The following is a 16,090-nucleotide window of genomic DNA, read 5'->3' on the forward strand; positions in this document are numbered from 1 at the left end:
CTGACAATGTCTTAAAACCAAACAAAGGGGTTGACTCGCTACAAACAAATGTCATTATCTTTCTGTGGTTTAAGAATGTATACACCTTTGTGTACCTGTGTTAATGTGCGTGTAGTTGTCTTTATTGTCACCATAAATCTAACCATGCTTGGTCTTGACCTTGATGGTCACCGGGACTGACACAGAACAAACACAGCAGGGTTTTGGAAGATTTACTCATTAGTCAACACGCATGTTAAGTGATGGGAACATAGACACCATTAATATTCCTATAATTCACTGGGTTTCAACAATTTATACTAAAACTTTAGAACTGTGCTAAAAACAGGCTGCTAATATTATCCAAAGTGCATTACTGTTACATTACACACGTTAGTATGTATATTAGTGTCTAAAGAGCAAACATCATGCCTCATATCAGCCAAAAAAAAATTCATCATGAACACTCTTATTTACAAAATGTAGAATATTTCCAGACTTATCCATTAACTTTAAGCTATCTTATGTAAACAAGATCTTGATCTCACTTCCTGAATAAGTAACGCCTGACTGACCTAACTTGGATCAGATCATCCCACTGCAAGAGTTGTGCCTTGACACCACGTTTTTACCATATTGGTCCGAGTATAAGACAACCCTGATTATAAGACGTCTCCCCTTTTCCAACATCTGTTTTTGCAAAAAGACTGAAGATAGAAAACACTTTCACACTAGTCCTACTGAAAAAAGTTTCCCTGAGATATTAACAGATTCTTCAGCCCTGAAGCTTTTCCCTTAAAATACTTCCATTAAAGCAGAACATAAATCCCACATTTGTGTAGCTTGTTAATCAGCCACATGCTCATACACTCCTGTCAGGCTTGTGGAAGCTGTCAGAATAATTTTCTCTAGCTGTTACAGTTAACATTTTTCAGACTGTTTTTGAGCTCCTCATCATGACATTCTGTGACACTGATGTCTTGGCAACTAAACAGATGATTTGGACTGCAGTCCATTTCTGCGGTAAAGATGTCGGGAAATGCTTTCCACTTGTTTCCACTCGTGGCAGCAAAACTAACAGCTATCTTAGCTAACAAAGGCTAACAAAAACCCTTTTACTGGAAATTACTAACTCACAACACTGAATATCAAAATCAGAAATACTTTACTGATCCCCGAGGGGAATATCATCACCTTTTAAGTCGATATAGCAAACTTTTGTTAGCACAGTTGCATATTTACACATCCAGCAGTTACAGAGCAACATTATCATTCATTTGAAGTCGTATTTCTGGCCACCTGACAAATGTGAGTCCAGTATGCATTTTCTTTTAGCACTGGTTATGGTCTCTACCAACTCCTGATGGAAATATCTGGCCCTTAGCTGCTAAATGCTTTACTATGTTCACCAGCTAGTCGCAAATTGGGTCTGTCTTTTGTTGCTGAACAGCTAGTGTAAAGTGGGTTTTTACAGCTTTGTTGCTGAAGACAGCCGAAAATGACACTATGAGAGCAGTGAGAGTGAACCAAAACAGTAAAGTTGCAGGCTGGACAGCTAAACAATGTGCTGAAAATTGCTGTAAGCTCTAAAAAGCTGAGGGGAGCTGCAGATCCAGGTGATAATTCTGTAGGAGCAACATTGTTATTGTCAACATTGACATTGTCACATTGTTTTCACATTGCCATTTGATACATTATTATAAAAATATAGATTATAGCCACTTTAAGTTTAGAGGACCTTTGTCGCCATGGTTACAATAATAACCACTTGGTTAAGGGTTAGGGAACGAATGAACACCAGACCAAAACCAGTTACAGCATCGACTGGGGTGGGAGTCAAAGGTCAGTGACCAGGAGTAAGTTGACGACTGGAGAAAAATCCAGGGGACATTCACATCTGACACCAGAGACCATCTTTGAACACGGACAGGGGTACCATCTCCTCCCATATACGACCACCTGTTATGTGATGACTTCTGAACAATCTCCACAACAACTGAGCAACTCCATCTGTTGATGAAGACTGAGATGAGGTTGAAAGGTTCAGAAAAAACAAGTCGCCTAAGTAGACCTTGAATTATGATTTGTTTTGTGAAATCACAAAGGTAGTGTTGTATTTGTTGTTCTCTACCCCCTGTAGTTCTTGTATACTACATTACTATTCTGTCCAAATGTGGGACACTAGTGTGCGCTGGTGAAAAATGGGCCAACATTTTCACATTCCTTTTCAAGGGATAATCATATATTATTTATGTGTGTTTACTGCACCTGCAGGCACACAAAGGCATTCAAACACACTCAGTATTACTTGTACAATATGGAGTCTGTACAAGTATTGTGGCTTTGTGGGGGCTTGTGGTATTAAATTTTACAGAAAATATTGCTGATGCCCCACAGGCTTTGAATACATCTTTAGACAGTATTGTGTTTATGTTGAACTTGCTGATTTTGGATGTTTGTACTAATGAAGCTAGCCTGCACAGGTTGCAATTGTACTCCACATCTACTGAGAAGAATTGAGTTACCACTGATGATCCAGACCTTGAGTTTTGAATGTTTGTGTGTGTGTGTGTGTGTGTGTGTGTGTGTGTGTGTGTGTGCAGGATGTTGGAGTTGTCTTTCTGCCCTGCTGTCATTGTTACTGGAATGAGAATTTGGAATTTGTTGGCACAACATGATTAAAGCACCAAATAATGAATCAGATTTTTCAGCTTCTCAATTGCTTAAGCACATTTTCTGAAACACTGATGCAGTTCTAAAAGCATTAGGTGCAATCACCACATCCTATATCCTAAATGTGTAGCCCACCATTGCACAAAAATGGCGAAATCTCAAACAGTGCTTGCAGTGGAGAAGTAAATCAACGTTAAACATTGGTTAACTTTGACCTGCGAATTTTCACCAATTTGACCAACAGTAAGCCATCTTGACAGTGCTGAACGATGAGGGAACAGAGAACTGAGAGTCCAAAATGGAGGAAGCTAGTTTAGCTTATTAGTGGTGTTGCACCATCCATTTAACCTCCTCTGTTGGAGTATAAACTGCTCCACAAAAGAGGCATGGTTTGCAGACAATTATGAGACAGGAGTCAACAGTGGATCTTGTTAGCTCAGAGAGCTTTATTTTGCCTCTTCAATAACTGTTTATTGAACATAATGGTGTATAGCAGTGAACAAAATGGGGGAAGTTAACAGCACAGTACAGAAATTGAAAGAAGCTTGAAGAGCTATTGTGACTTATATATTGTCTGGCTAGCGTGTTAGCAGTTAGCTCACTATATAGAGCAATTCATCAAATAGCCCAGCGAGTTGTCAATACATCACCAAGCTTCTAAAACTGAATATTTTGCTAAGACATACTGTCACAACTGGCAAGCAGGGCAACAGGGAAAGGACCCAAACGCAAACAGTAGAGGTAGAGCTGGAGCAGATCAATGGTTTATTCACAAAAATAAGTTCAAGGCTTACAGATCCATGAGGCAGGCACAGGGGAAGGGTTCTAGGAAACAAGTAACAAAAAGGCAACAGAAACAATCCAAAAGTACACAGCAAAACCCAACTTTGTAACTGAGACAAACTGACAATGAGACAAAGAAAACACACATACACTGGTGAAACTAATCAAGGCGGGGGAAAAATATCAAAACTGGAGGGAAAAGCAAACAAAGGCAGGAAGTAAAGCTACAAGACACATGAGGGAGAACTCTTACCAAAATAAAACAGGAAATAACTAAACAAAAACCCAAAACCATGCACTTTAATTTCGCTGTGCCAGTTTGCTTTCATGATTACACCAGCTGTGCAAGAACCTGTGATACACCTGCAAAGCTTGTTTGTTTGATGGGATGCATAGAATGAAGGATGGTGGGATGGGTAGACATACTTCTTACTTTGGCTGACTTAGTCTCCTGACACACCCCCAGGAAGTGGTAGTAAGACTCCATCTCAGCGGTGGAGATCCGTATGGTGGAATAGGCTTGTCCATATTTACCACAGTTTGGACAGCTAGACAGAAGGGTTTGGCAAAGCAGCCTGCCTAACCTCACCTGGAACAATCCATGTTTCCTTGATGCTTCTGCTGTCTGTTACATACACACACACATACACTCACACAAACAGTGTTTCTTTCCCCTACAGCAATGCTACGGCAGCACTGTCCGTGCATGTGTCCCTGTCCAGCAAGGTGCTTCAAACCTCCCTGCTTCTCTCTCTGTCTGTCTCTCCATCATAATCGCAGCTCATTTCAAAAACTCCATTGTTTGGGCAAAGTTTAATAGTGGTGTTCCAACAAACAAAATAGTGTTATTTTAAAAATCCTAATTTACCATATTTGGGGATCATTACCAGGATCACGTTTATGTTGTAATATGGAGATTAAGCAGGCACCTATTTTGTTCCCAGATTGTCCGCAATTATTTTTGCATGTAAAACAGTCAAGTCTAACATTAAGCTTCACAACGGCTCTTCAGAAACCTATGAGTGACCTCACGTACACTACGTCCATGTTTATACAGTCTGTGTTTGAACTCTATGCCGGGACAGGGGCAAGAGACTGGTATAGACAAAGTTAGGTAGAGGACTAAAGGCATAGGTAGCATGGCCACTGTAAAGTTAAAGGGGCATCATCCTACCCTTAAAAGGTCCCATATTATGCTCATACTTTTATTTTGGGTGTTTACTAGAAAATGTTTACATGCTTTAATGTTATTTTCTCATACAGTCTATTGCTACAGCACCTCTATTCACCCTCTGTCTGAACACTCCCTTTTAGTGCCTGTCTCTTTAAGGTCCCCCTACCTAAAAGTCCACTTTCTTCTGATTAGCCAACGTCCAGAAGCCTGCCGAGGGGCAGCAACTAGCTGGCACAATGCTAAAACAAAGTGTGGAGATAGGTCTGTCTATGCAAGAGCCAGTGCTTGTGAGCACCGCCTACAGTAACTTAGCTATGGGGCACTGAATTTGAATAGTTTACTGTTTATCTGACCACAAATGAGACAAGAATTAGGTTGTAAAAACGATGGATGCCGCTGGATTACAGTACAAAAACACAACTTTATAACTTTATTCACTGATTTTGGTGAAACCGGAACATATTTTCTGGTTTTCCCTCTGATGTCCTCCAGCTGCTCTGCCTCAACTTTCAGTGATTTCCTAAGTTTCCTGATGGACAGGAAATGAGGGCCGTTGTTCGAACTGGCTAGAACAATCTCTGGCAGAAGGCAATGTTCCTGTAGATATGGAAGAAAATGATTTTAATAGTGTAATGCTGGAATCAGATATTCGGGGCTACGAGCCAGAATACAGTGCGGAGGAATTATGGCATATGGAGGAGGAAGAGGCCACAGCAGAGAGTCTAGCACTGGAGCACAGGATAGCAGCTCAGAGCTGCCCCGTGCCAGGGACAACTGGTGGTGCCATTGTGGTAAATGTGCACCAATGGAAACAAAAGTGGAGTCACTGTGTATTACACCAAAGCTTTGGGCCACTTATGGACAAGGGAGTGCCGGGATACACCTCGGTACTGTATTCCCTGTCGGTCTCAGAGGCTGTGTTCGTTACTGGTCCAGCCGTGTTCACTGAGAGGCTGACTTAGTCTCTGGGTGCCAGCAGCCAAACCCGGTAATAACACCACCTCGTTACTGTATTCCCTGTCATTTTAGATCCCTGGTTTTATTTAACTTTTCATTACAGGTTAGATTGTGCTGACTATTTTAGGTCATTTTGTGAACTGTGTGCCCTTTTAATTCAAGGATTCAAGGTTTTTTTAGTCAGTATACAATAGGATTCCTTGCCACTGTCACCAAGTGCTTGAAGTGCATGAATTGGCGCTATGTGAATAAAATTGAAATGAATTGATTGCACAGTGCAATGTAGTTGTATCCCCCAGAATGCTACACACACAGGCAATGTATAAACAGATATTAAAATATTAAAATAAAATTAATTCAGTTCACTCGTTAAATAATGTTTTAAATGTAAATATTTATGCATAGATATTTATCTTGTAAATATTTTGTGACATTTAAATGGACAGGAAACATTTTAAAACCAAATGTTATTAGATTTATAAACTTAGTTTGGAGATATATAATATATAAATATTTTATCATCTGTAGGAAATGCTGTTGTAAAGAAAAAGGAAACTGAAGTTCTCTCTGTTTCTTTTATAGATATTGTGGATAAATGGATTTCCAGTCAGCAGATAAAGTACATCCCTAGTAGTCTCCTATAGGGGCTGTAAGTATTGAACTTTGACCTGCATTGTAAGTGATCATGCTGGCTACACAAAGTGGCCACTTAATTAGGTACACCTGTACTATCTAATGCAATCTAATACAACAGCTCTGCCATAAATTCTACCTTAATGAAACTTAATGTTCAGTTTTTGTTGACACTGTCATAGAGGTGTTAATTCCACTATGTTTTTTGAAGTGATAGTCAGTGAAAGTGTTATGGACTACATTGTATTTTGAGGTGTCTCTAATACTAATATTTCAGCATGAAGTCATGATATTAGTGTTATCATTTATTCCAATTGAAAAAGGATCAGTAAAAGAAATGTTCCTTGTAAAACCACGGCATCATGTTTTCCTGCACACCACATGGATGTTCTAAACATAAATATTCTTTGATGGTAAACCAGTAACCATATTAGGTTGTTTATCCTAATCAATTGACCTGATGTCCTGTCTGTCAAATAGGTGGCGGAATCAATTCATTTTGGTTGTAGGGGAGGGGAAATTTGGGTATTACAGCAGCACAAAGAAGAAGAAACAGAGAAACCTAAAACAAAATAGATGAATTAAAAGTATATAAAATAACAATAAGAATAGCTTAAAATAGAAACTATACAAGAGCAGTTAAATAAAAACTCAAACTTACAGGCAATAGCAGTACACATAGAGTACCCACAACTGGTTTTGTATGTACGATTAGAAGATTATAGATTATACATAAGAGTAATATGATACTGTCAGCTATAACTATGTACACTAGAATTATATAACATGATTATGTATGTAATTATACTTACAATTATCTGTATTAATAATATCAAGATATGATATAGTGCATTATGCAATAAACAGTATAACATATTATATATGTTATATATACATACATATTATTATAACATGATATCGTTTAATATACTGCGGTATAATATAGTATGGGATATAAAGTATAAGGTGAAATGTAGATATAGTATATAGACAGACATAATGTTCAGTACAGCAATATAGTTCAAAATGAGATATACAGTATATATATATGAGTATAGTATGATCATGGTATAGTATAATGAAAGTATAATGTAATATATATATATATATATATATATAATACAACAGTCCTGTAATAAATCCTCTCTTCATGGAGGTTATAATGTTCACTTTGTGATGAAACTGTTTTAGAGAGGTGTTGATTGTAGGATCATTTTGGAGGATGTAGTTTGTGGTGCTGTTGAACTGTATTGCATTATACTGACAGGTGTTTCTAATTTTTTGTCCACCCCATTTATATGGCGTAGGCTAAATAAAAGAAACTTCTCTCTGTACTGATATGGCACACCCCTATACTGTTTTGCTGATATACAGTTTCATATAAAGGGACATTGTGCAGTAAGTCAGTATTCTTTGAAGAATTTATTAAAATGTTTTTCATTTATGCAATTTATGTTTTTTTTTAACTTTCTTTCTGACAACTTCTTCAAGTTGGAGAAATGTATTTTGGGCAATACACACTTAAGCAGGTGTGTAAAATTTGTCAGTTAAAACTGAATGGGACATTTGCAATAAACACACCGAAAGGCCATTCGAATTGTTTGCTTATTTGGTGTACATATTGTGACTGCATATTTGTGAAGGCATGTCAGTGTATGCAACAACATGAAAGAAATGCATTAAGCAAACTACCTGTATAAGATCAGCACAATATTGTATTAGTGTAATACGGACTAAAGAAAAATGCATTGAGCAGTGTAATTTTGGTATATTTAACTTGAGGAATACATCATAATAATGTATTAATATATTAATAAACCTACAAGAAAATTACATTGGGTCAATGTAATATATATACGTTAAACTTTGGGAAATAAGATTCTATCAATGTAATGTATAATGTAAAACAGCTAAGTTTGAGTTTAAGGAAAATCACATTGGTTCAATGTGTTATAGTTTATAGTTATCACTATTATAAAAGGACAGAAACTACTTTTGGGGGGGGTGGCACTGGAACTCCTGAAGGGCCCCTGATTATCATTGAATTCCACACTAAACTCCACTGGTATAGACTAAGACTTATCAACAACTACTCCAATTAAAACAGTTCCAGCTGTTCCAACATGGGACAGAACAGTGCAAAGGAGGTGTGGAATGGGATGAAGCAAATGACAGGCTGCAGCAAGCCTGCCTCCGGAGTACAAGGGGACCCAGAATTTGCTAATGAACGTGAACCTATTTTTCAATACGTTTAACGCAACCCCCACCCCTGTCTGCTCAGACAGTGTGTCTGGGTCCCCACACATCATCTCTACCCCCATTCATACCTCTGCTGGGGACTCTGCAGTTTGCATACCAGTTACACATTGGAGTGGAGGATGCCATCATCTTCATGACACACAAGGCCCTCTCTCACCTGGAGAGGCAGGGAAGCACTGTGAGAGTCATGTTCTTCGACTTCTCCAGTGCTTTCAACACCATCTAGCCCTGTCTCCTAGGGGGAGAGCTTCTGGCAATGCAATTGCACCCTGACGTTGCATCCTGGATCATGGACTACCTCAGTGGCCGGCCACAGCATGTCAGAGTGGATGGCAGTGTCTCTGAGATTGTGATGAGCAACACTGGTGCACCTCAAGGAACTGTACCAAGCAAAGTAAGTGGTACCAAACAAACAGGCACATCATGTCCCAACTTATTCCAAGTGCTGACCCTTCATAAGACTTCTACTTCTAGTAACAGAGCATGTCAACCACACACACTACACACACCTGTTAACAGTCAACATGTTCATGACTTACACATTACTGATCCCATGCTGCTGCTGTTCTTGCTCTGAACAATCCACACAGACAGGAGGGTCCAAGCCATACAGCTAAACCAGCATCCAGTCCGACGTCCACAGCAACATAACGCAAAACACACAAACATACACAGATCCAGGTCCAATCCCGAGGGCTGTCTGGTCTCCCTCAACACTGCAGGACAAGCCCTCCTCTTTTGTGTGTAAAAGAGCAAGAGAGAGAGAGAGGAAGACAGAGTGACTAAGGCAGGGGAGTGAATGTGTGTATGTGTGTATGTGTGTGTGTGTGTGTGTGTGTGTGTGTATCTGCGTGTGTTTTCGCCAGAGCGGGGGTCTGACCCTCTCCTGGCAGCCTTGTAACCGGCTGACCGGCTCAATTATTACCACAGTTTACACAAATATTCTCAACAATACTCCCATCAGGCAGCGGGAACTTCCCTTTCCCTCTGCATCCTTCCCTGTTCCTTTCCTTCTTCTTCTGTGTTCCCTCTGAAAGATTTTTAATTATTTTCTGTTTTGTTATATACTCTTAAGAGAGAGAGAGAGAAAAAAAGAACGGTGTGTGACAATGGTCATGAGGTCAGATTTTAACCCACAATTGGGTTGCTGTGTGTGTTTCTCCACCTTTTTTCCTTAGTTTCCCCTTTATCACCTTCATCAGGTGCATGTGAGACAGACAACTGAAAAACAAGACTGAAACATGTCTAGTGTAGAATGTAATCCCTTGGCCCTCTATGAGTAAGTGTGTTTCCATCCACCTGTTTTTATGCTTTGTTTTCAATTTGTCCATTATAAAACCTAAGAGGAAAACCAGGACATTTTAAAAAAAGTCAGAAAAAATGCAAAATAAAATTCAATCAATAAATAAAATGCAACAAAGTGCCATTGAAACAGACTTAATCATGACTTACACAAGGTATTTGACTTAAAGATCATTAAAGCTTGCACTAAAGAGACGAAAACATCAGATCTGTGTGGACCGATGAGGAGACTGTAACGTTCCTAAAAATTTATACACAAAACAAACATAAATTCCGTATTCCTATCAAGTTTTCCATATGGTTATCCTATGGATTTATTAAGAAAAACTGGATACCATGTTCAAAGTGCCCCATTCATTCCTATGAAAGTTGCTTACCATGCACATATGCCGAAAAAGTCTCAGTGGACTTCTTCATGTTTCTGTGTTTTTTAGGGCTGTACCGAAAGTCATATTTTTACATTAGCAGTTTCTATTGAGGTTTTAGAATGAAGCTTCTAATGTCTGTCGTCATATTTTATGACGTTATCACCCTAAAAAATACCTGAAAAATCCTCGGACAAAATCCCGAATTCATCAGATTAAATGAGTTTTTTGCCCATCCACCACCAGTGTCACCATCTATGCTATTCTACAATCCAGAGAAGTGTTCCCACTCTTCCCTCAACTGTCCCTCCTCCTCCTTCCACCTCTTCCTCCTCTCCCAGAAGTCACTCTGACAAGTCTGATGCTCCGGGAGCAAACATGCGTCATAGGCTTGCTCTTTGAAAATATTATTTTTTCTTCAATAAATCACCGGTCTACGTGGCTTTGTTGTTCAAGTGCCATGTGTATGTATGTGTTTAGCCAGAGTGTAAAGGATGCAGCCTTGCAGGACAAAGATTTACACACAATCACACATAGGTAATATTCTCCATCCGATCTTCCCACAAGTCACTGTCTCCAGTCTTAAGCATCTTACTTTAGAGGCAGTTGTAAGGTTATATATTTAGCCATGCTACTAAAATTACTACACAAATCCAGCCTATACAGAAAAATACAGACAACTCACATAATTAATATCCATAGCAAACAATATATATGGAGTCAAACTCAAAAATGTGGTTTTAGTTGATGATGATGATGATGATTTTGAATAAAAAGAAAAACTCCCTGTGAGCCAAAAATTGTGTTTTTTACATTTCCGTTCATATATGGATTAAACAAAAGAGACACTGTTACACACACTGAATGATGACAATGTCCATCCAGGTGCCAGATTACTTTATTGTACTGCAAATACAAGAAAAAGCTACTATCCTTGACGTCACTTCCTTGTAAGAAAGGATTACCACCAGTAATAATTCAGTAAACAATGTAAATACAACTGTCCTAAAACTAAATGAATTACTAACACACAACATGGAATGTGCAGCCTCCTCACCAACAAAATACTACTTATATCAGCCACTTAACACATCATGTATTTGTACCTCTTCTTATATTATTAATACACAACAAGAAATGTGCAGCACCAACAAAATACTAAGGTTACTTGTATCAGTCACACACATGTATCTGTACATCCTCAAGGGGAACAATGTAATTAGGTCATCTTAATTGGGAATAATACAATTATATGGTCATCACTAACGTTACCGTAATACTACACAGCTAGCATGCGCGACCTAGATTAGCTATTGAAGCTAGCGTTAGTTAGCTGCCTTATTTTCTAACACTGATAACTTTGTTAACATAAAATATAGCACCATAAATGAGAGTAAACTTAACATACAGTAAATGTACAGTGGTGTGAAAAAGTTTTTGCCCCCTTCCTGATTTCTTATTTTTTTGCATGTTTGTCACACTTGAATGTTTCAGATCATCAAACTAATTAAAATATTAGTCAATGATAACACAAGCAAACACAAAATGCAGTTTTTAAATGAAGGTTGTTATTACTAAGGGAAAACAAAATCCAAATCTACATGGCCTTGTGTGAAATAGTGATTGCCCCCTAAATCTAATAACTGGTTGAGCCACCCTTAGCAGCAACAACTGCAATCAAGCATTTGCGATAACTTGCAATGAGTCTTTTACAGTGCTGTGGAGGAATTTTGGTCCACTCATCTTTGCAGAATTGTTGTAATTCAGACACATTGGAGGGTTTTCGAGCATGAACTGCCTTTTTAAGGTCATGCCACAGCATCTCAATAGGATTCGGGTCAGGACTTTGACTAGGCCACTCCAAAGTCTTCATTTTGTTCTTCTTCAGCCATTCAGAGGTGGACTTGCTGGTGTGTTTTGGATCATTGTCCTGCTGCAGAACCCAAGTTCGCTTCAGCTTGAGGTCACGAACAGATGGCCAGACATTCTCCTTCAGGACTTTTTGGTAGACAGCAGAATTCATGGTTCCATTTATCACAGCACCTCTTCCAGGTCCTGAAGCAGCAAAACAGCCCCAGACCATCGCACTACCACCACCATATTTTACTGTTGGTATGATGTTCTTTTTCTGAAATGCAGTGTTACTTTTACGCCAGACGTAATGGGACACACACCTTCCGAAAAGTTCAACTTTTGTCTCGTCAGTCCACAGAGTATTTTCCCAAATGTCTTGGGGATCATCAAGATGTTTTCTGGCAAAAATGAGACGAGCCTTAATGTTCTTTTTGATCAGCAGTGGTTTTCATCTTGGAACTCTGCCATGCAGGCCATTTTTGCCCAGTCTCTTTCTTATGGTGGAGTCGTTCCTGTGCCGAAGACACCGCGTCCCAGTGGCTCCAAGGACTACAGACTGGTGGCACTGACCTCCCACATAATGAAGACCCTGGAGAGACTGGTGCTGGAACAGCTGCGGCCCATGGTCAGACCCCTCCTGGACCCCCTTCAGTTCCCCTACCAGCCCCTGCTGGGAGTTGAGGACGCCATCATCTTCCTGCTGAACCGCATCTACACCCACCTGGACAAGCTGGCAAGCACAGTGAGGATCATGTTTTTTGACTTCTCCAGTGCTTTCAACATCATCTGGCCAGCCCTGCTGGGTGAGAACCTGGCAGCGATGCAGGTGGATGCCCCCCTTGTGTCCTGGATTGTTGACTACCTGACTGGCAGACCACAGCATGTGCACCCGCTGCACTGTGTGTTGGACAGTGTGGTCAGCAACACTGGGGCCCCTCAGGGGACTATCCTCTCTCCCTTCCTCTTCACCATCTACACCACAGACTTCAGCTACCACACAGAGTCCTGCAACCTTCAGAAGTTTTCTGATGACTCTGCTGTGGTGGGATGTACCAGCGGTGGTGATGAGACTGAGTACAGGGCTGTGGTGGGTAACTTTGTCTCATGGTGTGAGCAGAACCATCTGCAGCTCAATGCAACAAAGTCTAAGGAGCTGGTTGTAGACCTACGAAGGGCCAAGGCACTAGTGGACCCGGTTTCCATCCAGGGGGTCAGTGTGGACATTGTAGAGGATTACAAGTACCTGGGAGTACACATGGACAATGAACTGGAATGGTAAAAACACTCAAGCTCTTTACAGGAAGGGCCAGAGCCGCCTCTATTTTCTGAGGAGGCTGAGGTCCTTCAATATCTGCCGGACAATGCTGAAGATGTTTTATAAGTCTGTGGTGGCCAGTGCTATCCTGTATGCTGTTGCATGCTGGGGCAGCAGGCTGAGGGTAGCAGATGCTAACAGACTCAACAAACTAATCCGTAAGGACAGTGACATTGTGGGGGTGGAGCTGGACTCTGGCGGTCTTGGACAGCCACTCCATGACGTGCTGGTCAAACAAAGGAGTACCTTCAGCGAAAGACTCATCCCCCCATCCCCTCCACAGGAAGTCATTCCTGCCTGTGGCCATCAAACTCTTTAACTCCTCCCTCTAAGTGTTAGTCTATATGACCCTAAGTCATTAAACTGGACATTGATCATTAACATCTCTGCAATACTTGACATAATTGTGCAATATTCTGTGATAATACTCCTGTTCAATATACTCTTTACAGTTTAAAATTCCCTATTTATTGATATTTATCCATACTTCTATTACTGCTGTGCAATATCCTCCATCTCATTATAATCTTAATAAGCTACACTTAACTTGACAGTTCATGCACTATTACTTTATACCATATTATTATCATCAACCAGTAAACCCACTTTGTACTTGACACTTATTTTAATCTTATACTTATACCCACTTGGTACTTAATTTATATCCTGACCTGTATTATAGTGTATTATATTTTGTTCTTAGTACTTCTATTCCTGTGTGCACTGACGTGATAGTGAGCTGTTGTAACAAAAGAGTTTTCAGTCTCTTTCTTATGGTGGAGTCATGAACACTGACCTTAAATGAGGCAAGTGAGGCCTGCAGTTCTTTGGATGTTGTTGTGAGGTCTTTTGTGACCTCTTGGATGAGTCGTTGCTGCGCTCTTGGGGTAATTTAGGTCGGCCGGCCACTCCAGGAAAGGTTCACCACTTTTCCATGTTTTCGCCATTTGTGGATAATGGCTCTCACTGTGGTTTGCTGGAGTCCCAAAGCTTTAGAAATGGCTTTATAACCTTTTCCAGACTGATAGATCTCAATTCATTTCTTTCTCATTTGTTCCTGGCTTTCTTTGGCTCTCAGCATGATGTCTAGCTTTTGAAGATCTTTTGGTCTACTTCACTTTGTCAGGCAGGTCCGATTTAAGGGATTTCTTGATTGAGAAGAGGTGTGGCAGTAATCAGGCCTGGGTGTGGCTAAAGAAATTGAACTCAGGTGTGATAAACCACAGTTAAGTTATGTTTTAACAGGTGGGGGAATCACTTTTTCACACAGGGCCATGTAGGTTTGGATTTTGTTTTTCCTTAACAATAACAACCTTCATTTAAAAACTGCATTTTGTGTTTACTTGTGATCTGAAACATTCAAGTGTGACAAACATGCAAAAAAATAAGAAATCAACACTTTTTCACACCACTGTATGTGGCACTTCTTCACTTCTCTCACCTGCAAATAAAAAGGCAGTCTTGGATAAATATGGGCTTCCTTTGCTGTTATCCTGACTGTTCAATGTTACGACTGGGCTCACTTCCTTTTAAGAAAGGATTACGGCCAGTCATTAACATACTAAAGCTGCTACTGTCATCTACTGGCAAAAACAAATATCTCCCTACAGCTACTTAAGGTGAAGCAGGTGAGTTTTCCACTGTAAAAGTGAGTTTTCCACTGCAAAGTGTTTTGAATTATACGAAACAGAAAAATAATGGTGGGAGGGCCAAGGTAATAACAAAAACTGATACTCTGGTCATAATCTTAGCCACTAAAATGTCCAGGGTGCCACAATACCATATGTTAATCATTGAGCTTTAGAGGTGTTGGTGTATTTTTGAAATTCAGAGAGAGCCAGGCTTTCCCCTGCTTCCAGTCTTTATACTAAGCTAGGTTAACTACATCCTGACTCCAGCTATGTTCTTGATGCACAGACATGAGATTGATGTCAATCTTCTCATCTCACTCTTGGAACAAATGCGAATACGTTCCAGTTCCAACCCCCACAACCCTGACAGGATTTAAAGGACTTAAGAATTTAAAAGTAAATTTGGATTGGACACTAATTTCTTTCAGTTATGATAACATTGTGTTTCCCAAAGTAATTGCTGAGATCTGACAACATAGAAGATACAAGATAGATTTATTAATTATTTTACAACACAGGGTTGTATAACAAGATTTTGATTGTAGTTCCTTTTATGCTACTCAAAAACAAATGTTACAAAATGTACAGTAGATTAGTGAATATATAATAAGTCATAGAAATAGTCTAATGATGTAGTCTGGTGGTACGACAGCGGATACTTCTGTATCTCTTTCCAGATGGCAGCTGGGTGAACAGGCTGTGGCTGGGGTGGATATTGTCATTTAGTAGACTTTTGGCTCTGCGCAGGCACCTCACCTCTCCGATATCACTGATGCTTGGTAGGTTGGTACCAGTGATCTTCTGAGCGGTTTTAATCACCTGATGCAGTGCCTCCTGTCCTGGGCTGTGCACATCCCATGCCAGTTTGTGATGTTTCCAGTCAGGATGCTTTCTTAAGAAATATAGCCGTTTCTGAGCTTTCTTGACCAGGGTGGAGATGTGAGAGGACCATGTCAGGTTCTCTGTGATGCTGATTCTCAAGAACCTAAAATTATTCACCTGCTCCACCTCAGCTCCACTGATGTAGACAGGGTTTGTCTTTGCCTCCTTTTTCCTAAAATCAACAATCAGCTCCTTGGTTTTGCCGACATTAATCAGTAGGTTGTTTTCTGCACCACTCTGCAAAATTGTTGATTTCCTCCCGATATGAATTATCATCGTTGTT

General features: G+C 40.0%; 1 protein-coding gene across 8 annotated transcripts in view; it reads right to left on the bottom strand.

Moving 5' to 3' along the window:
* The window catches only part of mcf2l2 (MCF.2 cell line derived transforming sequence-like 2), a 260,332-nt gene that overhangs the window by 232,828 nt on the left and 11,414 nt on the right, over positions 1–16,090 (bottom strand). For 6 of the 8 annotated variants that reach the window (XM_044199615.1, XM_044199613.1, XM_044199620.1 and 3 more), the window contains exon 1: positions 8,998–9,199. The exons of the other annotated variants lie outside the window; for them this stretch is intronic. In XM_044199615.1, the coding sequence (XP_044055550.1) occupies positions 8,998–9,127 (130 nt within the window). In that variant the 5' untranslated portion in view covers positions 9,128–9,199. Of the gene's footprint in view, positions 1–8,997; positions 9,200–16,090 lie in introns of those variants that run through there. 8 annotated transcript variants of the gene reach the window in all.

The sequence above is a fragment of the Siniperca chuatsi genome, linkage group LG6 (assembly GCF_020085105.1).
Source record: "Siniperca chuatsi isolate FFG_IHB_CAS linkage group LG6, ASM2008510v1, whole genome shotgun sequence".
Lineage (NCBI taxonomy): Eukaryota > Metazoa > Chordata > Actinopteri > Centrarchiformes > Sinipercidae > Siniperca > Siniperca chuatsi.